This window comes from Megalops cyprinoides, chromosome 3 (assembly GCF_013368585.1).
Source record: "Megalops cyprinoides isolate fMegCyp1 chromosome 3, fMegCyp1.pri, whole genome shotgun sequence".
Classification (NCBI taxonomy): domain Eukaryota; kingdom Metazoa; phylum Chordata; class Actinopteri; order Elopiformes; family Megalopidae; genus Megalops; species Megalops cyprinoides.
The window spans coordinates 24,388,434-24,414,167 of record NC_050585.1 but is presented as its reverse complement, the minus strand read 5'-3'; the positions used below and the strand labels follow the sequence as shown (position 1 = coordinate 24,414,167).

General features: G+C 39.2%; 1 protein-coding gene across 1 annotated transcript; it reads right to left on the bottom strand.

The window, feature by feature from the left end:
• Window positions 1-3,981: 3,981 nt before the first annotated feature.
• On the bottom strand, window positions 3,982-15,454 carry LOC118775661 (cysteinyl leukotriene receptor 1-like). The gene is made up of 2 exons (XM_036525680.1): window positions 15,366-15,454; window positions 3,982-6,021 (listed from the first exon to the last, which is right to left on the bottom strand). The coding sequence occupies exon 2, from the start codon at window positions 6,009-6,011 to the stop codon at window positions 4,941-4,943; it is 1,071 nt and encodes a 356-aa protein (XP_036381573.1). The 5' UTR covers window positions 6,012-6,021; window positions 15,366-15,454; the 3' UTR covers window positions 3,982-4,940.
• Window positions 15,455-25,734: the final 10,280 nt, after the last annotated feature.

Sequence of the window (25,734 nt, the reverse complement as noted above, 5' to 3'; positions counted from 1 at the left end):
GGAAGTCTTTCAGTCTGGGTTTAGACTGCATCACAGCACGGAAACTGCTCTCATTAAAGTTCTTAATGACCTGCTTCTCTCCTCTGACAATAGCTGTGTCTCCGTACTTTGTGCTCCTATACTTAAGTGCAGCCTTCAATCCTATCGATAATCTCATTCTCTCCTAGACCGACTTGAAAACCTGATTGGTATAAGTGGAAAGGCTCTATCTTGGTTCAGGTCTTATCTGGACTATTGTAATGCCCTCTTGTAAATGTAATCCTGAAGGAATTATTTTTGTCGGCGAAACCAAATAAACGACAAAAAAACATAATTTGTTGTCTCAAATTATCGTTACTTGATAAACCGCCTTGTTTGTAGAACTGTTATGAGTTTGACAGTTTACTGATTCTAGCCTAAATGTGCCAAGAATAAAGGTAGGCTAAATTTTTGTTCTTGAAATATTTGTTCTTTTTTTCTCTCCAAAAAATATTGGAATTGGAACCGAGATTCGACAAGAACTGGAATCAATAAAATTGAAATGATATCCAACCATATATTTTACCTAGCGACTATTCCTTCGCAATTTACATACCCCAAAGGCCCGACAAATGGAATTTTGCATCAATTGAAGTTACAGTTCATGAGAATTTTTAAGTATATTTTTCACATATTAAAAATTGGCTTAAAAATGGGGCGTGTTTAAGCACTTATGGAATCTGTGTTTTTTGACGGATTGCTTTCAAATTTGGAATATCTTGTCAGTGAGGCTTTGTTTATGCAAGTTAGCTCAAAATCCAATATGGCGGACTTGAAAGGTTCAAGAAGCAAAGTTGTTCCTTGTGATGAGGGAAATCTGTATACCAAGTTTCGTGACTTTTCGTCAAATGAGCCGAGGGGGCTGAGCTTTTGAAAATGGCAATTTCAATCCAAGATGGCTGCCAGGTCATGTGACCTATGGACACCATATTGTAGACGATTGTTCAGGAGGTGACCCTCTACCATCCTACCAAATTTAGTGACTTTTTGATGCACGGTTTTGGTTTTATGGGCAAAATTGGAAAAGTGGCAGAAGAATAATGATAATAATCCGAGTAAAAACAAGAGGGTTCCAACACCTTCGGCCCCTAAATATCATGGCAGGATGAAATGATTAAAACTGTAGCAGTCACAAGCACCATTCACCAGTGCAATAAAGACGAAAGAGACTTTGACAACCTCAGTGTGATAGTACAAGAGGCAAAGACCTACTAATCTGACATATAAAATATATAATAACGATGGAATAATGCACTTAAACAGGAATACCACCAAGGTAGCCTAAGGCCACTGTGCGTTCATGTACAATGCTATTAAAAATACTGCCCAGTATGGCAACACTGATTCTGTTGGGACTAATTCATGCACTGTCATCCAACAATAGCCTTGTTTGTCACATCACTTGTTTAGTTGTTTGAGTAGCTGCCTTACAACCAATAGTTTCACTTTACATTAATATAGCTTGAGAGTTGTAATGTGGTCTGCATTGTTTACTAATGGTCTTTATTTGTTAAACTGTTTTCATTTCTTTATAGTTAATCATATTTACGTTAGCAATGGTCACTTTTATATTGACTTTTAATTGAAGGTAAACAGTTTTTTGTTGTTTTAGAATTAGCTCTGTTGTGAACTTAGCTTTTTTGTTTGTAGGGTTTCTTTGTTTGTAGGGTTTCTTTGTTGTTTAACTATAACAATAGAATTAGCTGTTTTTGTTTCATTAGATATAAAATCTTATCTGACTTATTTTGCTTGGAAAATGTGCTTTTTGTTGTGAACATGTTTTTGCAATAACAAGCATGTGCAGCTGTCCGCTGTCAATTTTTATTCTTCACCATAATGTGTCATCAAATTAATAACATCTCACACTGAATTTGAGTGTAATAAAAAAATCTTAATGCTAAAGAAATACTTCTGGTACTCTAATCATTTTCAAATGCAATTTATTTAAGATTATACGATGTAACAAAATAACATACTTATGATTATTGGGTTTGAGTAAAATGTTTTTGTAAGTGGCCAGAGGGATTTCAAGAGGGTAAATTCTGATATTATAACAATGATAACATAGCATATAGCATATACTATGACTTGATTTATATTGTGACCCAGTGATTTCTCACAACACAAGGGTGAGGTGTGCAATAATATGAACACAGTGCAACAGCAGATGTGGTTCCTTCAGTGAATTCACTGGGATTTTTATTTTGAAGTGAAACTTAAAAAGGGACAGTACACTGAAACAGAAAATAATAGTAACTAGCTCTCTGATGAGCCTGACAAATGTTTCCTTCCTATTAGGCCAGGCAGCTAAACTGCTTACTGGCAACACACAATCAGGGGAAGGCAAAACTGAGAAAGGTTACAAGATCCTGCCTCTCAATAACAGCGTCCCTCGCTTTGTTACAATAAGTAAGGAAGGCTTAATTTCCCATTCTTTCCATTTACTGGAAGACGTCAACCAAATATTTTACAAGACTGGTATTTTTTTAAGTTTCCTCCTGACCTAAAATATGTAAAAATCTGCATATGTTGCAAGTAGCTTTATTGGCTGTTTAAGGAGAAATGCAAATGGAGTGAAATCACAAGTGAGAAACATCCAAAACCCAAAATCTTGAATAGGAAGTTTATTCCCTTCCGCTGAAACTATTTTAGGAATGCCCATTTCCTTTTATCAAAGGCCAGCTGCATCAACTACCAACAACACCCTCCTCCCCATGAAATATTTCAATATTTTCAATAATATGGTATACAGTATCATATATTTATATTTATTTAAGAGAAATAATACATATACTTTTTACAAAATAATAAAAACATTTGTCATATTTTTACATATTTTAAATTAACAGAAATAACATTTACAGCCAAAACCACGAAGAAAAATGTTGAGCATAAGAGCATGACTAACCCCAAGGAGGGCTGAGCTATGTCACTCATGTCATAGTCCACTGTTGTATGTCCATCAGCTGTAAAAATAATTACACTTACAGTAGAAGGATGGACATATTCATATCATGTGCATGGAAAGGGTACATAAACATGGCTGCCAGGGTCGTCTTTAAATCTCGACCTAGATCCAAGACGTCTTTAGATATTAACCACTACAGTAAAATGGGTAGAAATACTAGATACATGTAGGATACAAAATTTTAAGAGGACTATTGATAACAAGTAGTGTGCTCAAACAGGACATGAAGCACTTGATATTGTTTCAATGGGCTTCCCTCTGTGGCCACAAGCATTGCTGCAGGAAAAAGACCCCTTCTGCCAGTATAAACTCTAACTTTAGAACTGTATAAACTCCAACACAGAGATATGCAATTCCAGGGTTACCTTTCAATTAGCAACAGATTTATACTTGTCAGGAATGTAGCTGCTGCTTCCCGGGTTGGGCACCAGATGGCCACATAACTTCCTGCATTTTGCTATGTCTATGTTTTTCACCTGTGTTGATTGGTTATCATTTTTATCTGGAGTCTCTGTTATTTAAGCCCTGCCTTTTGCTCATGTTTTTGCTCAGTCTTGGGTAGGGATGCTCTGATCAGTGTTTTTGGAGCCAATCACTGATTACCGATCACAGGATGGGTGGGGGGATGGGAATCCTCCATTTAAACTGTTGTATTTATTGTCTAGCATTGTGCACCACTTACAGAAATAAAACTAACTGTACTTAAAAGTACTGGTATTGTAGAAATATAATTAAGAACTAATTAAGAATATTTTGGAGTCGGGAATATGCTAACAATGAATGTTTAAAATGGCCAATGATGCGTCTCCCTGAAGCTAAAATATCTGAAATACTTCGCTGTGACAGTACTCCCTCAGCCACAACAAGCTGGAGCGTATGCGTCATGCAAAGTATATCCGAGTCCTTCATGGCCTTTTCCATGTTTTTAGCGTTATCCCTTAAAATTACATGGACTTTTTCTCTTGGAATTCCCCATGATTGGAACATGCCGCTGAATGCAGCTGCCAAAGCCTCCGCTGTGTGTGACCCGGAAAATTCTTGACAATGAAGCGCAACGTTGTGTTGTTTGAAGTTTTGATCGATAAAGTGCGCTGTTAAACTTAACATGGACATGGGACATGCACTTGAACTCCAAATGTCACTTGTAAATCTGATCGATGTGACATTGTCTTCCAAAAGGCTGTCAATGTGTGTATACACCGTTTGGTATAACTGTGGCAGGCACATGTCTGTGAAATATTTACGTCCTGGAGGGACATAGCGTGGGTCCAAGAAAGTTATAAGTCGTCGGAACCCCTTGTCCTCTACTACAGAAAGAGGCTGCTCATCAAGGCCAATGAATTCCTTTATCTTTACTGATATTTCCTTCCACCTCTTACTGTCCCTGCTATAGGGTTCCTGTCGTTTAAACGTCTCACTTACAGTCAACTGAGTGACCGCGGCTAATCTTTCGTACTCGGTGTATTCTGTCGTGTGACGGGTTCTAAAATGCCTAATGAGGTTGGTGGTATTAAACTGTCATTCCCGAGTTCCACCGTGAGGAATTTCCATGTTACATACATTGCATAAAGCGATTTTCTTATTTTTTTCGGACACCTTAAAAAACTGCCAGACGGGAGAAGTCATTGTTGCCAAAAGTCTCATGTATTTTGCGTCATCTGATTTTTTTTCTCATCGGCCTTCAGGGAGAGCGCAGATCAAACAATTTCAAGTGAATATCGGCCGATGATGATCGGCGGCCGATCGATCGGAGCATCCCTAGTCTTGGGTTGCCATGGTTAGTGTGTATACACTCTTGCTCGAGCCTGTTTTGCATCTTGTGAGTCTCCAGTAGAAGTAACTTCTTTGAACCAACCCTCTTGTGTCTTGCATTACATTACATTATATTACATTACATTACATTATTGCCTTTGGTTATAGACACTCTGTCACAGGGTCTTTGGACAAGCACCTCTCATGGCTTGTTGGAGTGGGAGCCATTACAGCCCTGTAAATTGTCCTTATTGTGGAGAGCCTGCGGGGCATTCAAAGGCACCTGCAGGTTGCGCAGGGTAGCCCTGTGGTTAATTGAGTTTCTGCTGAAAGAGGATATGCTACGTCGGAAGTTCTCCCCAGAGAAGAAATAAAGCATGGGGTCAAAGCAGGAGTTGGAGGCGGCCAGGCAAAGCGTGATAACCACAGACTTCTGCATGTAGATGACATCGTCGCAGGAGACGTCCTGGCGGCTCATGAAGTGCAAGTGGACGGAGCGCTGGATGTGGTAGGGCATGAAACTGACCAGGAATGCAATCATGACGACGGCTATCATGCGGATGGCCTTGGTGCGGGTGCCCTTCTGTTTCCTCATGGCACTGGAGCCCATCAGCAGGGTGTGTATGATTCCTGCATAGCACACCAAGATGACCAGGAACGGGATGATGAAGCCCACCACCAGCGAGAAGTAGTTGAGCGTCATGAGCTTTCGCAGTATGCCCTTCCTCTCAGGTGGCTCAAAGCATTTTGTCTTGTTAGTGAGGGGGTCCACGTAGGCACCTGTCATGAGGAAGGGCGAGCTGGTGGAGCAGATGAACACCCATATGCAGATGCAGGCAGCACACGCCTTGCGTTCACTCAGCAGTTTGAGGTTTTGCACCGGGAAAACGATGGCCAGGAAGCGGGAGAGACTCATGGCCATCATGAAGAAGATGCTGCAGTAGAGGTTGACGTATAGTGCGTAGGAGGTGATGCGGCATAGGAAGTCGCCGTAATCCCACTGGCCCTTTTTTACATAGTAGATGACGCGTAGCGGCAGTGTACTGACGCACAGCAGGTCCGACACCGCCAGGTTCAGCATGTAAATGTGGAAGGATGATCGCTGGCGCGCTGTCCGGATCAGGACGCAGAGTGCGAAGCCATTGCCCACTAAGCCAAATACGGTGACGATGGAATAGACGGTGGAGTACACCTGGTTGCGGAACTCGTCAATGGAGGGGCAGTCTGTGACGTTGTCCAAGGCAGGGTTGAGAGAGGCGTTTCCAGGCTCCATCTCCAATATCCTGCAGGGGGAGGGAGAGATATTCAGAAGGCATGTTTCTCCACAGCTGTACTGTGTCTTTTTTGGATACAATATCAGACAACATGATGCTTTAGAGCAGAGACAAGAAACTCCTGCTATTCCCCTGCCAGGATGAAGCCAATTTGTTTTGCTGATGAGTCCTCCCATTCACTGTCAACACTGCTGGGATTCAACTCAAGATATGGGTTCTCACCTGCAGGCAAGCGCCTTGACAACTGATCCACTCAGACGCCCAATAGAAAAATATACTTTTAAAGACATTTTACTGTCATAAGTTGAGTTAAACCAAGCATGGCTGCCATAATAGGTATGGCCAGAGTAGCTAATGCCACAACACTTTTCATGTAGACTGTCAGGTAATATCAAGCATCTGCAGAAATTCTCATAAGATAAGTATGCAGCAACATGACAAGAGAGTGAGTGTAAGTATGTACACTGGTCATGGCCCCCCCTGTATATGCAGATTTGGGAAGATAGATTGAGGCAATCAAAATATTAGTGCCAACTGCGATGTGAACATGTGGCAGACAGGCTCTCACGACGCCTACAGTAGGTTTTCTCGTTGCACAACAAGTCTAGTCTGGCCTGCATGGGTACATACAACAAGTTAACTGCAATAATTTCTTGTATCTATCTGATAATGACGGAATGTTAGTGTGCTGCAAAGTTTGGTACATAGCTAGCAAACACCAATGCTTCCCTCACCACATTAGTAGCTCCTCAGTAGTGCTAGCTAACTACCCAGCTAGCTAGTTAGGCAATGTTATTAATAACTAATGCTGTACATTTTGGCTATTTCTTAGTAGCCTACATTAATTGAAATATAATCATATGTGTGTGTGGTGCTTTCCCTGTTGGAGAGGGTATTTGACTGTATACAACCTCAGGAATATGTATATGTGTTTCTTAAATATTAATGTCTGAATCAAGTTGAATGTAGTTGAATGAATATATAGCAATAAAACCAGATTAGCAAGCTTAGCCTCATAAAAGTGCAACACACTAAATAAAGTTGTTCCCTGCGACCTCTCTTCTGGGGAGACTATAGGCACACTTGCTTGCTAGTGCTAGTAACAAGTTGAAGATGTTGTAATGCAACTTCAAAACTAACTACCCACATGAAGCAACTAATATGGTTCTCTTTTTCTAAAAAAAATTGACTTCAGCTACCTAATGTTCGTAATGTTATTCTGCGAATTGGGCTGTTGCAGTTAGCTATGCTTGCTTGCCTAACTTGCTTGTTAGCTCACGAAACATAGCTGGGTGTTAGGCTAATTTGGTAGCCAGGGTCAGATTGCTGTTGTGCTGTGTAAGTAAAGAGTGAGTAAGGGAAGTGGGTGAGTGAGTCCATACTCCGTGTGACATCACATAAGTTCATACTAGCAGAAGAAGGAGAAGGATATTATCTGGGAACGCATTTGAGAGACACTTTGCTGTTATCATTCCAGTGCTATAGCTTGTGACGAACAAAGAACAACTCCAAAAAATTCATTACATAAATCCATGGAAATGTAAGACACAAACATATGGAAATTATGGCAGTTTCTTAACTAGCAATGCTGAAAAACAGTAATCTGAAAAGGGATGGAGATAATGCATAAATACACCAATTGTTCAACTTCCCATGGCTTTATCTTATCCTATAGAATGACCTCCCATCATGATCCATCAAGTGTCATAGGGTAGTCATAAATGCTCCTTTAAGGCAGCTTCACTGCAACATTCAAGCTATTTGATCATGTAAATAAATAGGTTACCCTAAAAACTATCCTGCTCCACACCACATTTTTATTAGCTTTCATATTCTGTTGGAGATGGTATAAGCTGAACCACTTCACTTCACTAACACACTGCAGTGTTAAATGGCCCTGTTGGTGTAAGCCATGTACATTCAGTATCAAATCAAGCCTCAGGTGTACCAGCAGACTTTATTTCCATGGTTGCCATAACTTCAGTTTGTCAGTATAGAAACATTATAAAGCATATCTGTGATTTCTGTCCATGTTCCACTCCCTGAAAAAAGAAATTCTACAATTTATCAAAATTTACCAAAAAAAAAAAAAAAAAAAAAAACTGGCTGACTACCTTATTAATTACCTGGCAGGTTAAGTAACTCACTAGTGAGCTAGCTAAACAGACAGATAGCTAGAAATCTAGCTGCCTAAAAATAAATGCAATTTTCCAGCTAGCTGGGTAGTTAGCTAGCAAGCTCAAATGATTTTAGCCTCATTAACAAGTTAGGTTGCTAGCCATTTAGCTAGTGAGTTAACCACCCCGCTTGCTACCCAGTAGTAGTGATTAACAAGTATTTTTGTTTCTCAACATATAGGATTACAGCAGTTACAGATAGTAGAGATATGGATGGTGTTTTTTAAAATACATCACACCCAATAAGTTGTGGAGAATAAAAACAAAGAAATGACAACACAGAAAGTGTGGAAGTGCTTAGAAAAATGTACTGATATATAATTTAAATATTTGTATATTAAAGGATAATGGGGAAAAAGGCAGGCTCTACTTCACCATGCTGTAAACTGGAAAAGCAGTAAAACTCACCTGGAAAACAGTACACTTAGTATTGTCATGGTGTTTTTATTGTTGTTAAATTCTTACTTCAGGATGATTAAGAAACAATTAAATGGATTTCTGTAAAATGTCAGTTTTTAACTCAACTGAACAAGGAAGGGATTTCTATAGTTCTTCCACTTTGAAGGAATGTTTACAAGTCCATGAGGCTAAAAGGTCTATTATGTTTGTTCTTGTTTAATTACTAGGATAAGAGGTGGCTGCAATGTGCCTGCACACTTATGGCTGGTCATAAAGTTGAACAAGAAGACAAAGCTCCTTTTGTAGAATCTGCACATAATCTACTCTGTACCAAATGGCTCTCCATCTTCATTTTTCATTGTACCCGCTTTATACATTTATGTGTTTACAAAGGAGTATGCATATTGAAATAAATATGTTTCAGTAAACTCTTTTCAAGAGCGAAACACCTTCAGAATAAGGTATACTTTTTATAATAAAACATATTTGCACTTTCCCCTGTTGGATACTTGCCACCCACCCTATGATATACTACACAATAACATGCAAGTCAGTGAGAAAACCTCGTGATTTATATATATCTAAGTCTAACAACAAAGATAACACAACATTATAGCAACAAATATGTCAGTTTTTGTGAAGAAGAAAGGAATTTCTGCAAACACTTTTAACAACTGCAAGAGGGCCCACTTCTATGGTCCTCTACGTGAAAAAAGGCCCAATATGTTTATATAGCCATTGTACACTGTCAGTATAAGGGTGTTTGGTAGGTTGCTAATAATACATCTTACTAAAAGCAATTCTCATGCAAAAAACACCTTCAGTTTTTAAAAAATGTGAGCACAGTGGTTCTGAATATAAGCAACTGTTTCAATCATGAGACAAAATAAGAAACTAAGGATGACTACTTTGGCCTTTCATGATTACTGTTCCAAAGGATTTCTGAAATACATTTCATGCCAACTGTTATTTCAAAATGGTGCTGCAGAAAACATTCTCTTTATGGACATCTGACAGGTCTGTATACACAGCATGCTACTATCCACAGCAACAAGCGGAAATGTGCATATCTTATCAGACTGTTTTCACAAGCCCCTAGAAACTGATATTCAAGACAAGTGTGATTGCTCTTCCCTTGTGAAGTTCTAAAATGCCTTATCAAATGCCTTATCATCTCATATTTCACATCCTTAACCATAATCTGGCTCTGTGTGACGTACATGCCTGATTTACAGTGGTCCATTACCTAAAAATGCAGTCTTTTATTAGATTTCCTGTTTTAGGGAGTGACAGTCACTGTTCCACTCAGAGTGGTACCCAGAGAGATGGAGGCCCTGTATCCTGGGAATCAAAGGAATCCAAGGATTCCAGGAACTCAGGGCACAGCAAAACAGAAAATAACCAGCTGCATCTCCTTCTCTCCCCCAGTTTCCTGGTTCCAGCATACACTAAGATTTAAGACTGCAGTTGGGAGCATTCTAGTTTTCTGGCAAAATACATATTTATGAGAAATGCTGCATCATGACCTTATCGGCTTCCTTCTAAGGAGATGTCCTTTTAGCTGCATGATTACCTTAGATTTCAAGAGTCCTAAACTTCATTTCTTATAAACATCTATGTTTTCTTCCCAGGCAAGCTCTTTCCCAAATAAAAACACTACTTATTAAAGAGAAATTAACATTTGTCAATATTTATTCAGAGTTGGTAAAAAAAACTATTGGTGGAAAGTATAATTCTAACTGAAAAGAATCAGCTTTTACTAGGGTTCCTCAAACTTCAACACTGAAAAAAGAAATAACATTAATATATGGCAGCAATTCATAGCACACATATTTAAGATGATTCAAAACACAGGATTATTCAAGCATTTCACCCATGTCAAGGAAATTCAATATGCAGCGGGTTAGCTCTGGTAGCTTTACTGAATCACATTGTCACCACTTGTCCTATCCGATAAACCATTCTTTTAAAGAATTATCACAGTGAATGTGTAAAGACAAACTGCGTTACTGCATTACAGTGCAAGGCAATGTGCACACCATCCTCTGGATGATAGGGGAATGTGGGCTAGTCCTGCACTTTTCAAACTCTTACAGGAGCCTATATTAGGGGTGATTATCACTTCATACATGACAGGTAGCATAGTACGTAGCATCTATAAATTGTCATCCTTAACATGTACTCAAGTACAGACATGCTTGACGCAAGCACTAGGAAAGAGGAAGAGAGTCAAAAGGAAGAAAGTCAAAACATCACAACCTCAAACATCTGGCATATAAGGTGAAGACCCTTCCGTCCAAACCAGTACCCTGTCACTATTACCCTCAGCAACTTCCCCCAACCCCCTACCTCCCACCCAGTTAAAGCCAGTCTCCAAGGTCCTGACAATTTCATAAATCACTCAGAGAGAGAAAGAAGCCATGTCTCCCTAGACATATACACTTAATTTAGGAAATAGATAAGATCTGACTGCACTCTACACTGCATCACAGCAACAAATATAAGGTCAGTTGCACACCTTCCACCCTCCTGGGTCATTCTGAGGCAGGCCTCCCTCTAACAATATGTGGTTTAGTCCTCAAGAGCCCAGACAGCCAAGGACACATATCTGGGACCAGATTAAGCTTCATAACAGGAAAGAAGAAAGAAAAAGTTTGCTCTAAAGACCCATTCTGCTTAACCAGCTGAACCTGCTGCTAAATCAACTGTGTCAGGCACATTGAGAGGTAAAACAGTCAATGTATATATGCCGATACTCATACCGTTCCGTGCACACAGAGCACTCTACATATACCCAGACCACATAATCCAATCCCGCGCTTGTTTTATTTGGCCTGTGGGCATTTCGAGTAAAGTATCATGTACAAGTGACATGTACAGAAAGAGAAGGCAACTGTATTTATATGTGCCTCATTTGTTTATTGTATTGCTTCAAAACATTTCTGTGCTCAAAAACACCAAGTTAAGATCCTCATATGCACAAAAAGGACATTTTCTTTAAATTAAAATTTTACATTACTGGAATAAAAATGAAGCCAACTGTTACACTAAACAATCTGACATTACCTCACAAAAAGAGATTCGGACAACAGACTCCCTGGACACCTTCAAGAAAAAAACTTAAAATTCATCTGTTCAGGCTGTTCCTGCCTATCTATGTCTATCTATCCTATCGAGTGCTATTTTCATTATAAAAAAAGCCACTGTACACTAGCCTAGCACTTAACTTTGTATCTTACTGACCTCTTGTAATACTTGGCGATAACTACTCTTAGCATTGTGATGCACTTATTTGTAAGTCGCTTTAGGTAAGAGCATCTGCTAAATGATGTAATGTAATGTAATGTAAAAACAAGCACTATTTCCAATCAATGATATTCAACATTTCTTACATTTGTTTGTTTATTGGCTTTTGGCAGGCCATCAGTGTCATAATCTGGCAATAGTACATTTTTTCAACTTTTGGTTGTTACATGGTTAGCTGTAATTTATAAGAAATGTGGCAGATGTCTGTTTTTTAGGTGCTGTATTGCCTGAAATTGCAAGCCATGTGTAAAGCCTTTTTGGCTTATATATTCTGTACAAATGTACCAATGAGAATGTGACAGCGTATTCTAAATGTACAATTGCTAGCTAAGGATATACTGTATCATTTGATTTGAAGAAATTCCTGAATATGAATACAGAGCTTCTGCTGTTATCAACAATGTATGATGTATAATGTTTCCATAACATAGGTATCAAACATGTGTCTTAGTGACAATATATTACACAACAGTCTCAGTGTATATGTTAATATGAATGTATTTGTGTGCAGTTTTTGATAATGAATCGTGATTCATGCTAACTGCAAATGTCTTTGCATTCATGTAAATGTAAAAAGCTTTACACATTTTTTAATATAGTTGGCTGATAGCCATGCTTGCCGTTAGGTGTACCTGCAAAACCCCCTTTCTCCAGTTCTCAAGAACTCAAGTTATCATCTTATCTTATTTCATGCTATTTGTCTGTAGAAACATGGACACTGGTGCGCTGATGGGCTAACTGCAACAACCACTGCCTGCCAGCATTTTTTATTTGTGTGTTTATGTACATTAACATATAGGTTTATCTACATGAACAAGCCTACTACACGTGCGACTCACCGGTATGACTAAGCTTTTTTTGTTTTTTATCTGATTGCAGTAACAGATATAGAAGTTATGCACGTGATGTCACAGTAGACGAAGTCACCGCGCGTTACACCCACTGAGTGGCAGCGTTAGCGTTAAGCTTGAATGCCGCGAAAACACACTCACACAAAAACACAGGTAAAATGGGAAAGAGCTGTTGTGCGATTGATTGTACAAATAGATTCAACAAGAAATCGTAGCTATCTTTTTACAGACTGCCGAAAGCTAAAGAAAAGAGAAGCAATGCGCAGAAACAACTGGAATACAGGCACCGTGACGTGTAGCTTACAGTTTTCCAAATAAAAGTTGTAATAATTTTTTTTTTTTTTTTTTAAAAAGTGCAAACCTGTCCACATACAACCAGAATATCCATTGGTGTCCTTGTCACTTTAATTTCGCCAACAAATCCCGCTTTTGCGGACATTCTAAAACGCTTAGGCCTACGTGAAACGTTTTTTAACGTGTCTTAATGTTCCAGCGATCAATGATGACCAAATTTCTCTCGGACATCTCTTGTCAAACACTTTCACCTGTCAAAAAAAAAAAAATCAAAACCGAAATCCTATGAGTATGGACGTTATCTTACGTTAAGCGTTTTCCTCTCCATTGACGCCCATTATAAGGAAAATGCTTAACGTGGCTTAATGTTCAAAATAGCGTCCAATGATGACCAAATTTGTCTGACATCTCACATGTCATAAACACCATCTCCCATCAAAAAACTAAAATCCAAGCAATATGATTGTTAGGCCGACGTTACGTTAAGGGCTGTCCTCTCAGTTTTGCTTTTGTGTTAGTTGATCGCAGTCCAAACGGGCCCCACCCCTGCCTGTCGACCCAATATTATGATAAGATTTTTTTTTTTTTAAGTTTATATTTTTTATTACAATTACATAGGGTGCACATCATGATGTTGTCTTTAATTTTAGAGCCAATATTGGAGTTAATATAAAACAGATAATTAAAAAAAATCTTTGCTGGCCCATAGTTTTCTTACGTCAGAGACTTTTGGTCCAATTGATACTTTACGGCAAATTCGAATCAGTAGGCTACCACTCAGTGACATCACCACAGGCTGAAAACAGAGTCACTTGGAAAATGAAACGACACTACGATTCCGCTACACAAGTCGATCACGTTATCATGCACTTTCTGCCTGTCATTCATGCCTGTCTCTCGTTATCAGTTCATCTGTACGCTGCAGGAAAGGGGCCCACTCAGGGTTAGCTGCGGGGGGGCCTCGCGTGTTTGCGTTACGGTACTGAATGGGCGTCAATGGAGAGTTCTGCTTTTTTGATAGGAGACAGTGTTTATGACGATGTCAGACAAATTTGGTGATCACTGATCGCTGTTTTGGGATATTAAACCACGTTAAGCTTTTTCCTTATAATGGGCGTCAATGGAGAGGAACACGCTTAACGTGAGATAACGACCATACTCCTAGGATTTCGGGTTTGATTTTTTGACAGGAGGAAGTATTTCTGACAATAGATGTCCGAGAGAAATTTGGCGATCATTGATCGCAGTTTTGGAACATTAAGCCACGTTAAGCGTTTAGAATGTCCGGCTTTTGTATGCTTTCAGGCTTTGCTTCGTGTAGGCTGTCTCCCCGGCGTCGAAATCAGGTAGGCTACACATAAATGTCAGGAAACCTGATTCCTGGTGACATGTCAGTGTCCATGGACCACTGGTTCTTTGGTAAGTTGTAAGGATCACTGTCGAGTCCAAGTGCCTTTAAGCGCATAATCGTTTGTTTTTCTCCCGCTTTCGCAGTTTCCCCCACTAAAGGCAGCTATGTTGCAGGATGTTTTCCCACTCAGTCCGACTGAGGGGGCGTATTCCGGCGGAAAAGTGACGTCAATGCATAACCTCTATACCATTATGTGAGTGCGTTTTGAAACAGATGCAAAATGCAATGTGGGCAATGTACTCATGTAATAGTATAGAGCAGCGTTTCCCAAAACTTTCCTGGAGGACCCCTTGTACTGCATGTTTTAGAGGTCTCCCTGCTCCAACACAGCTGATTTAAATGATCGACTCGTTATGTACTCCTGAAGCCGCTTAATAACAAACTGATCATTTGAATCAGCTGTGTTGGAGCAGGGAGAGATCTACAACATGCAGGACAAGGGGTCCTCCAGGAAAGGTTTGGGAAACGCTGCTCTATGCTATCACATGAGTACATTGCCCACATTGCATTTTGCATCTGTTTAAAAACGCACTCACATAATTTATTTTAGGCTTCAGATGCTATAACACCGAGAATCCCTGTAGATCTGAATCCGCGCTGTAGACGTGGATCTAAGTAAGCCAGCTGAACTGGCCGTAGATGATTTCAGACTGCACCTTAAGTGTGATACCCGAAGTTTCAATGAAATAAGGCAAAGCACGTTGTAACCTTTGGCAGGACGATCTTCTTGCACCAGCAGGATTTAACCTAAAAGTTACTCTACAGTGTTAGGAGAAAGAATGATAGATTTCACACAACGGCCGCGGCAGTAGGAAAGATCAGACAGCCAGCTTTCCAGCTGTTACAGTACTTCAAGCAACAAACAATCTGTCTCTTCGGGCGATTAAAAATACTGTACACGACACATGTACTAACCTTTCAGTTAACTTTCAGGCGTGGAATAATAAGAGCAGAATCATGCAGTCCGTCTTGTGTTTTCACCGTCCTCCTGCGCTGTGAAGCAAACGCTATCATGAAAGCGCGAGCTTCTGCTCTGCGTTACATGACATAAATAGTTTGAACACGTGGGTATAGAGTAACACCCACATCTTGAATATTTACTTGCCTGTCTAGGTGTGTGTTTCATGACACTGGGATGCAGCCTAATGGCAAACTGACGGGAATGAAGGCTCCTGAAACGACTATGGGCTGCGAGGTTAACGGCAAGTTTGATAAGAGTAAATTAATAAATAACTACCGTAAACCCTCTTAGAAGACATCGGCACACACAAATGACTGACCAAACGCTTGAAGCCTTGACTTCTGGAAATTGCAATGTTCATATAGCTCAAACTTTGTCTGTTGTTAAATCTACATATTATCTTGATTGCACCACAGAACATCCGCAGTAGAATACACCATGACATGAGGTATGAGGTTGACTGAATGTATGGGAGTTTGGAATGCATGCTGACTCAACAGCTGGAGAGCTGTGCGGACATATTAGCCTACTGGGTCAGGATTTCTGACAAAAGGCAGCAGAATTGTAACTGGCTAAAATGGAAACTAAATTGTGATTTGATAAAAATGGTGAAGTTGGCTTCTCCATCTTTTCCATCAATCTGAAGATTTTGATGCAGTTGGATGTTTAGGTTAACTATGCCTCTGCCATCACCAAGGTGCTGGTAAACTTTGTGGATCTTGTTGTATAGATCTGTTACCAGGCTCAAAACATGTGTCTAAGGTGAAAAAAACCCTGGTAAGCCTACATGCCATTAGTTACTTGCTCATTTTGATGAAGGCAGTTAACCCTTTTTTTTTCTTTGTTTTTATTCTTATGAACTGCCCCAACCTGTTGCCTTCTGTTGACGTTAGAGTTAGGTTTCCCTATTTCCTGTAAAGGGCAGGGATCAGGCATAGTGCTGTTATATAACTGTGAATGAAATGCCTCCGAACTAAACTGAATTAAACTTAGTAATTATCAGGGTTTTTGTGATTTCTTTTAAAGTGCTGGAAGACATTATTAATCACAGTACCCATAGTACTTAACATTTGGATCCAGACCTGACGAATATGATATAAACTAACCAAATGTCATAATGCATATTTAAAGAAGTAAGATATATTGACCTGTGTTGTTTTCCAGTATTCATACTCATCTCACGTTATTTAACATTATACCACTGGGTGAATACCCAAAGCAGATTGGCTGCAGACGATGCATCAACTTACTATGAAGGCACTCTTTTGTTAAATCACAGCAGAATTGTTTCAAATATTAACCAGCACTGAACGGGTATTACAAACCTTATGATTCTTCCCCTTCTCTGAAGACCTGGGGAGAGTATTCCAGAAAGGTGGAATAAGAAATCCTAAACCGTAGCCTGAGCTGTGACTTGACTAAGCAAGGTGTGACGCCTCAGGATTTCTTTGTTCCACGACGTCGATTCCAATTCAAGTTAAGTCAATCTTGGATAGGCTGAAATGGAAAAAAAGGGCATGTTCACGTAGCATTTAACAAGACATCACCTGTCAGTCACAGTCTAGTCAGATTAATAGATTAATGGAATGGCTTCTGGAATACCCCCTGGAAGCCATCTGAATGCAACAGGCTTGTGTTAGAACAGGGTAATGTTGATTTAGTCATGGTAACATTAGCTGTAACCTAAACTGTAGCTTTTTAATTAGACTTATGGGCACCTTAACAGGACCACTGTATAAATTATGTTGCCAAGGAAGATATGACCGGCCTACCGTATGGTGCACAGTACCATGAGAGAGCTGACACAATTGTCCCATAACAGTCGGAAAGTATAGGACCGCTACGGTAGGCCATACGGCACCATACGGTAGGCCTACTCATATCTTCCTTGGCAACAAAATTTATACAGTGGTCCTCTTAAGGTGCCCATAAGTCTAATTAAAAAGCTACAGTTTAGGTTACAGCTAATGTTACCGTAAGCTTGTGGTTTAACAGCATAATTGGACAACTGGTTATGAGTCTTTAGGTGGGTACAGACGTTAGCTAGCTAGCTAATGTCATTGTGAATTAAACAGCTGCAACCTAGCAAGCCCAATGTTAACATTTTTTAACCAGCCAGTCGCAGATGTCAGTTTTAATGCTAACATTATAGCTTGCAAAATACGGACAGAAATGTTATTGTGCAGCACAAACCAGCTTAGACTAGTAAGAGTTTGAACGTTTCCATAACATTGCAAAGATGGGACTATACTGTGCCGTGGTGGAAGAATGTTTTCATTAAGACTACATTGTTTAAAAATAGCCTTGGCTCATTTACCCACTTTACCTATCATTTGTGTACTAACAACGTTTCCTCGTGTTTTATATCATACTTACTTAGTGATTCATATCATAATGTTTCTATTGGAATGTCAACATCTTGACAATTATTTCCATGTCAATTTCCATGGAGTACCTGCTGCCTCAGGCTCTCAACATCAAAAGCAGGTATTTCCTGAAGACATAGTGATGTGAGTCATTCGTCTGACTCTTCTGTTAGCACTGTTCAAAACTATATGTGGTGTTGTTCAAACAGGGAGTGTCCTGTTCTGTCAGGAAATTCTCATTAGTGTAAAAATTACATTTTACTCTCCGTGACACTTTGGTTGATGTGGAGATGCAAGGCTTTATGTAACTGATTAACTTTTGGACAATCAAGTTTTCCATGGTATTTTGGGTTTAAAGTGAAATAAAATGAGTATCAATGACTAGTCAGAAATGAAAGGTAAACAGTGAACTACATTGGTGGTAGAAATCTCTACCATTTGCAAAGATGTTGGTTTGAAATTGTTACTGGAATTTTCCAACCAGATGTTGTGCAGTGGAAGAAAACACCTCACTTTCTCCATTTAATGTTGTCTGTGTTTCCTATTTAAGAGGATCTGATCCTTCTAAACTCAATTACAGCTGTCTGTTGGGGAGGTTTAATACAGATTTGTTACATGGTGATGACATGAGAGTCTTACTGGCAGGCACTACAGAGTCAGGCAAAGTCAGAGATGACTGGGATCCTTTGAGTACCATAGGTCAGCTCTGCCTGTACTGCCACTGTTAATATTCAGACTACAAGTGGGATATAAATAGCAGCATAATTTAGAAAATATGCTGCTGCTGATCAAAATCCTGTCCCCTGTAATCCTGTAATCATTTCTTGGTCACTTGGCTGTAAATTTTTTTTTTTTACCTTAATTGTGATCTATTTGAATATGCTATTACTATTCTATGCAATTTCCATAACCTGAGTAATTCTCTGTTTCTTCCCTATGTAAGAGAACACCAGCTTAATGGCTATTTACAGTAGAGTGACCTGTAAGTATGTTTTGGTAAAGGCCACTTAAGTGGAATATGGTACAGTGATTTTACATCTCTCTTCTGTGTTCGTTATGTTTTGACATTTGACAACAGAATATTGTAGAATGTGACTGCTGCTTTTAGAATGTCTTTGTTAGAATGGTAGTCAAACACCAAATGACAGCTATCATCATATTGTCACAAGAAATATGTTCACAAAATATAACATGCTTTAATAACAGTATTTACTCATATTCAATGACCAAATACTTAATTTTATGCTATTTTACTGTGGACATATCCAATAATAACTAAAAAAAATCTGTTTTTAAATAATCTGGTGGCACATCCATCCATTCAGACTTGTACTGGTAAGATATGCCTTGTTTGTATGATGTAACATGCTAATCAATTTCATTTGTAAGAATCATGATTTCTGTCAAATGCTTATGTCACTGGCAAAAAACTAGACAACACAGTTATTTCCCTTATATTTTAAGAAAAGTAAATGTCTTATTATTTAAGACAAACTGTCATATGTAAAATCAAATATGTTTGTGTAAACAAGGTATGTCTGGTAAAATGGAGATGTTACTAGTGCCTGCAGATTATTAAATGTTAAAAAACAGATCTCCCACCATCCCTACAGATATGCCTTGTGAAATTATAGCATTGAAACGTAAGTGTATAGCATTGCGAAATGTGTATTCTAAGAATTCCGTTACTACATTCAATGCAGCAGGACCTTTTTGTTGATAAAATATACCACCGATACTAGGTGACCTTAAAAGATTTGCATTTCTGGAGTGATAGAGGCAGTACAGCAGGCCAGTGAGGCTCACAGGCAGTGTGGAGCTTACAGATCCCCATGACAGCCAGGCAGGCATATTTTGCACAAGCACAGAACATAAGTGCCACAGCATTCTCACATTATTGTATTGTAAATACAGAGCGGAGCAAACTGTTCAGTGCGGAGCCCACATTGTCCTGTAGTCCTGTAGTGAAGACCCACTTCTTCAGGTTACACCTTAGTGCTCCTACCTATGTGTGATCATTGGTTCCCTAATGTGTCATTGTTTTACTTTAGGGTATGTATTAATGTTGTGTTTGGAATGGTATTGTCCTCTGTCGTGTTACTGCATTGCAGTTACATGCTAATCTTGGCATGCATTTGTGATCTCAGCACTGTGATTGACACTCACTCCTGTTCATATGTGGTTAGTGGTGTTTTGTTTGTACAGCCTTTCATGCCCCTGTATTAGATGCACTTTGTAAGTCAGTCAGGATAAGAGAGTATCTGCTAAATGACAATAATGTAATGTGGTGGGATAAATGATACCATACATGACACTTTTCCTCAAATGTAAATTTAATTTGAATTCCTCAAAACAGAGTGGCATAATTAGTAAAAAAATTTACTGATAATTATTTTCTTGAAAAATATGCCCCACAGAAACAGGAATCTCTTACTATGCAGTATATTCTAAGACATATGTTACGTGTAAATGTTATATTGTGGGAGGCACAATAAATATTGTGTAATAGCTGCTCATTTTACTGTAAAAATAAAATACATACACAATTAATCATATAATGCATTGAGGTGACATGATGTTCATATAATTGAACCTATTCAACATTTTCGAAGGAGATACAAGTCATTGGCAATGCAAATACACTGATGTGGACATCAAGGCCTTAGCCTTTTAGTCATCACCTCATGCCAGTAGGGTAGTACTACTGCCGTTGCTTACTTAAAACTATATGAAACCGTAATGTTCAGTATGACCCTCCACTTTGTCTTTACTAAACGAAATCATAGGTGCAGTGCAATGGATGTTGAGAAAACAGGATGAGCTCCTCCAAAGATGTATGTAGATACAGTATCTTTGATCCAAAATTAAAGATACCTGTGGCCATGTCTCAAGCTGACAAATACCAGGTAAGACTGAAAAAGCAGTTAGCTTTAATGTAAGGAGATGTGGGTGAGGATATGCATGTTTTGCATGCCAGATATCTTTGTGCATCTCTCATACTGCAGCTGTGGCTGTTTGGCAGATGAGAGCCCAAGGGTGCAGTGAGAAGTGTAATGGGTTCAATTCCTTGACACCCTGAGAGGTCTGCTTTAAGGCCTAGTGCTCCCCATCAGAGAGATTCTCCCCTCATTTTCTGTACATGCTTAAAGAAAGGGCCCATCTTACATCTTACATTTCATTTTCAGAGGTGTATCCATTAATGTTTATTTGACATTTTGTTGACAATATAAACAACCTACATAAGACATTGATTCTGTCCATCATAGAGAATTTTGCAGAAATTTTCAACATTTTTTTGAAGATCTCCTCTCCTTCTACTGGGTCTAAGCGACTCAATCCTCACCACGATGTGAATGTCTCCTTTACCTCCTGAACAAAAAAATGCATTCAATGAACAAAGTAGCTAGAATCCACATGTATGTAGCTGGCAGTGGAAAACTCTGAGAGACTGTGCCAACCTCTGTTCAGCATTCTAGCTTCAATGAGGAAATAAGTTAGATTTTAAGGAAATTTGGTTTGAGTGAAGAAACTAAGCTGAGGCAACATTTGAGTCCAACCAAGGAGAACCATAAGCATCAACAAGAGAAAGAACCAGGCCCCCTGTTCAAAGAAAGCCACCCCACAGGCAGTAACAGTTTCTGTAAGCTTGTCAATGATCTTGATGTAGGCATGCTCACCATGCTAACCTATAATGTGTGTTGTCATTTATCTTTCTGCTATGTTGTATCTTCACTTTGCACCCACAGCAATCTAAATTCCCAGCAGCATTCAACACTCTCTCACACACACACACACAAACACACACAGCTTGTTGCCGGGGTGCAGATTTAAATGGCAGGTGGGGAATGATCTACATAAATTCTCTGGTCATGCACATTGAGCACCACTCAAAGAGTAATCTGTCAGGTTAAAAAGTAACTTTGAAACTCCCTGGCTAGGAAGCAATACAGCCAGGGGGACCGTGGGCTCAGGTGAATCTATCAAACTTTTCCAGGGTGACAACAACAAACAACAAAAGTCCCCTGTTCTTTCATGGTCAATCTATCCAGAACTGTGAATGTGGTAAACATGACCCCATGCTGGTTGACTTTCTGACACTTAATGACTAATTAATATACAGTGGTGTGTGTCAGAGAGACAGGGATTTTATCATTTCCTTGCATTCTGCTTTTTTCCCTTTTATGCAACCCTTTTTTTAATTGTATACTAGGCTCATCTCACTGTGACAACCACTGCATTCATTTAGGCTGCTGAAGTGAGGTGAATGCAGTCGTTGGACACATTTGTATATATGTTTTTCTACACTGTGCTACAGGTCACGCAGTTCAATGCATTGCATTGGAGAGGGTGCTCATTAGAGAGCAGGCACTCCTCTGATGTTATCTGAGCAACTTGCAGGCTCCTGATCCTGGCCGACTGAGCTACACAGGAGCCCTTTACAATCCGTTTTTAACTATCATAGTAGTGATTCAAACTGTGTTATGTGTCCATAAACCTGATACATTTTCGGTAGGGGGTGGCAAGAATAGGAAGGCAGAACTACAGGATCAGAGGACAACGGATTGTGTTACAGTCATGTAATCAATGATCATGTCTCAGATTGAACTGGAATATATGTTTTATAATACAAGCAACAATCTCTGAGTTTCGCAGCAGGTTGGCACTGCATGGTGTGCTTTGTAATGTTACTGAGACAGGGGAAATTGAAGTGCCATGCTAATACTGACAGTGTTGTTCTTTGTGATTATCGGAGTGTTCCTGTTATTTGCTGCTTTGTTGGGGTTTTCCAGATGGGTTAAGGTGGATTTTCTTTGGTTTTGGGATTTGGTGTGGCTCATGTGTGTTATTTTCCCTTTGTAAATATGTAAATATGCAAGTATATAGCAATGTACATAGTAATTTTGTCTGGTCCTGTGAAACAAGTCAGTGAATAAAGGGGCGTAAAAGTCAAAATCTCTCTCCATATCTCTCTCTCTCCTTATCTCACTCTCTCTCCCTCTCTCTCTATCTCTCATGCATGCACACGCACACACTCTCACACACAGACGCACACTGTATCTTTGGTAGTAGAATTTTCTGTCACACCTGTGGTCAAGATCCATTTGTTTTAACTTCACTAGTTCGCACCTGTCACCCTTTAATAAAAGGCTCTGAAGAGATAACCAAATGTCATATCAGACATACTTTATGTCAATAAGCAGGTTTCAAATGGACATCTGGAGTATATCTCTTCCCCAGGCCCAACATTTGTCTTAATGTCTTAAGAATTGTAATGTTTCATACATAGCACTACTAGATTCAGCTGAAACAAAGGAACTGGCATGCTGCCTTTCTTGAATATCCCAAAGTATACATTTTTGACACAAGTGGACCTCCCTGCCAAATGTTTTGGCCTCCAGTGGCTAAATAGCCTTTTCAAAACCTATAACTACAGAGTCAGTTGAGTAGGACTGGAAGAGACTGTGTGTTGCGTGTGTACTTTCAGCAATCAAAGCCTCACTTTTGTTCAGTCACCTTTTGCCACAATCCATGTTCATTATTTTTTACAAGAGAGCGACGACGCTTTGTTATAACAATGTATGTTATGCTTCATTAGCTGTCCACATTTTTATCCATGTTTACAGTACAGGGCAGGTGCATACACTATTTAATTAAATAGTCTCCATGAACCCTTAAGCACATTTGCATGCATGTGTACAATTTTCTTGTCTGGGTCATTTGCCACAGTATCAGAGGATATGTATAATCTCAGGCAATAAAAACAAGACAATTGATCTGTCACGTGATCAGGGATTGAAATGACCAGGGTTGGATTCACAGCTGCAGCAAAACTTGTTTCCCTGATCTGTTTGTGCCAGCAGGTGGCAATATTTCATGTGGTAAGATTAAAACAGTACACACCTGAGGCCAATGAAGTAATATGCCTCAGAATACCTGATTAAAAGGAACATACCACTTGTAGTGACTGTGAAGTGAAACTTGGGAAGGGTGTGGGGTCTGGAGTGGGTGCTGTGCTGTGTGATATGGGGTGCTAGAAATTTCTTTCTAAATGTGTATTGTGCATTTAGAAATTTCCTGTTTCCTGTTTTGGTTTGTATTGCCTGAAATCCCCTCCTGTGTCAATATCTGGACTGAGTGAAAACCTGAGTGCTGAAATTTTGGCCATTGCTGTGGACCAAGCAGAGTGAGATTCCTCTGTTTGTTGGTTTGCTTTTGGTTGATCCTGGCAAGCAGCTTCACATAGTCTCCAAAGTGGAATCACCTGTGCAAATAATAATCAAACACACCAAAAAGTTAAAATTTATCTTAACAGCTTGCACTATTGTCAGCTGTGGTGTATGTGTGCGTACATGTACAGTGCCTTGAAAATGTATTCAGACCCTTGACCAATTCTATCACATTCTATTACAAATCATACATTGAAATTTGTATCTGTTATATTTTGTTTAAAAACACAAATTCAAAAATAAAAAATTAGTTTAAGATAACATTAGTTTTATGTTAGAAAATATTTTTAAGAAAAATAAACTGAAATATGCTGTTTGCATAAGTATTCAACCCCTTTGCTCTAGAAGATGCTCTGGAAGTGTACACATATGAAAAAAGCTGTAACAAAGACAAAACTGCCATACTATATGGAGCTCAACAATAGTACAAGTTCTGCATAAAACTGGCTTGTATGGGACAGTGGTAAAGAAGCCATTACTCAAAAAGAACCATCTCAAAGCGCATCTGCCACAAGTGCCACAAGTGCGCATGAGTGACCCAGCTAAGACGTAAGGAAAATATTCTGTGATCAGAGGAGACCAGGGTAGTGCTTTGAATTTTGGCCAAAAACTCATGTGTGGTACAAACCAAACACTGCTCATGTCTCAAAATCTACAAAATCCCTCAACTGAAGTATGGTGGTGACAGCTTCATGCTGTGGGGATATTTTTCACGAGCAGGGACTGGACATCTTGTTAGAACTGAAAGAAGATTGGGTGGAGCGAAATACAGAGAAATACTGCAAAATACTGCTTCAGTCTGCTAAAAAAAACTGCTTCAGTCTGCTAAAAAGCTGAAGCTTGTGAGAAAGTTCACCTTTCAGCTGAACAGTGATCCCAAGCACAGTGCCAAAGCAGCACTGGAGTAGCTCAAGAACAAAAAGGTGAATGAAGGTGGTAGGTGGAGCGGGTACTAGGGGTGAACAATGTTAGAATTGGAATGATGTGATTGCCCTATCCTACAGTCCACGGTTTACTGACATCCAGTGTCCAGTTTAAAAATTGCACTTTTATTTATATTTGGCAATAATTGCTTCATTTTTCTCTTTGAAAATCATAATGCAGATCCTCCATTTTGTGAAGCTGTCTTAGTTGGGAATTTTTCAAATCAAAACATGCACTGTTAAGGTGCATTTGTCAATTTTTGAGATAAGGTAACTACACATGCAAACTCTGAAATGGTGGAATTTCTGGTGTTTTACACATATTACACTGTATTGTATGTATATCAGCAATGCTGGATGTCAGTGATGACACTATTACTATACAAAAACAGTGTAAAGTTGAACATTTTTTTTGTAATTGCACACTGCAGTTGAAAATGAAAAGAAGGATGACAAGAAGAAGGATTTCCATTCACAACAATTATACTTCTCTTTTTAATACAGGTAAGGCATGCATCAATAGCAAAAAAGCAGTAAATATTATAAAAACAAAAGAATTCTTTAAATGGAATAAAGACCACAAGTACATTACATGATAGTTTTAAATCTATTTTTTCTTACATCTTGCTGAACAGTAATGACTAGAGACCTTTATAATAGAATAATAAATGAGGAAGACGGTAACATACTGTCAGACCATGGTAGAGGAGAGTGGTGAGAGGTTGTGCAGAAAGCCTTAATACCCACTGGTCACTCTTCAAGTCATACTTCAGAAGTTGATCCACCCACACGCGCCAGCTCAAAATG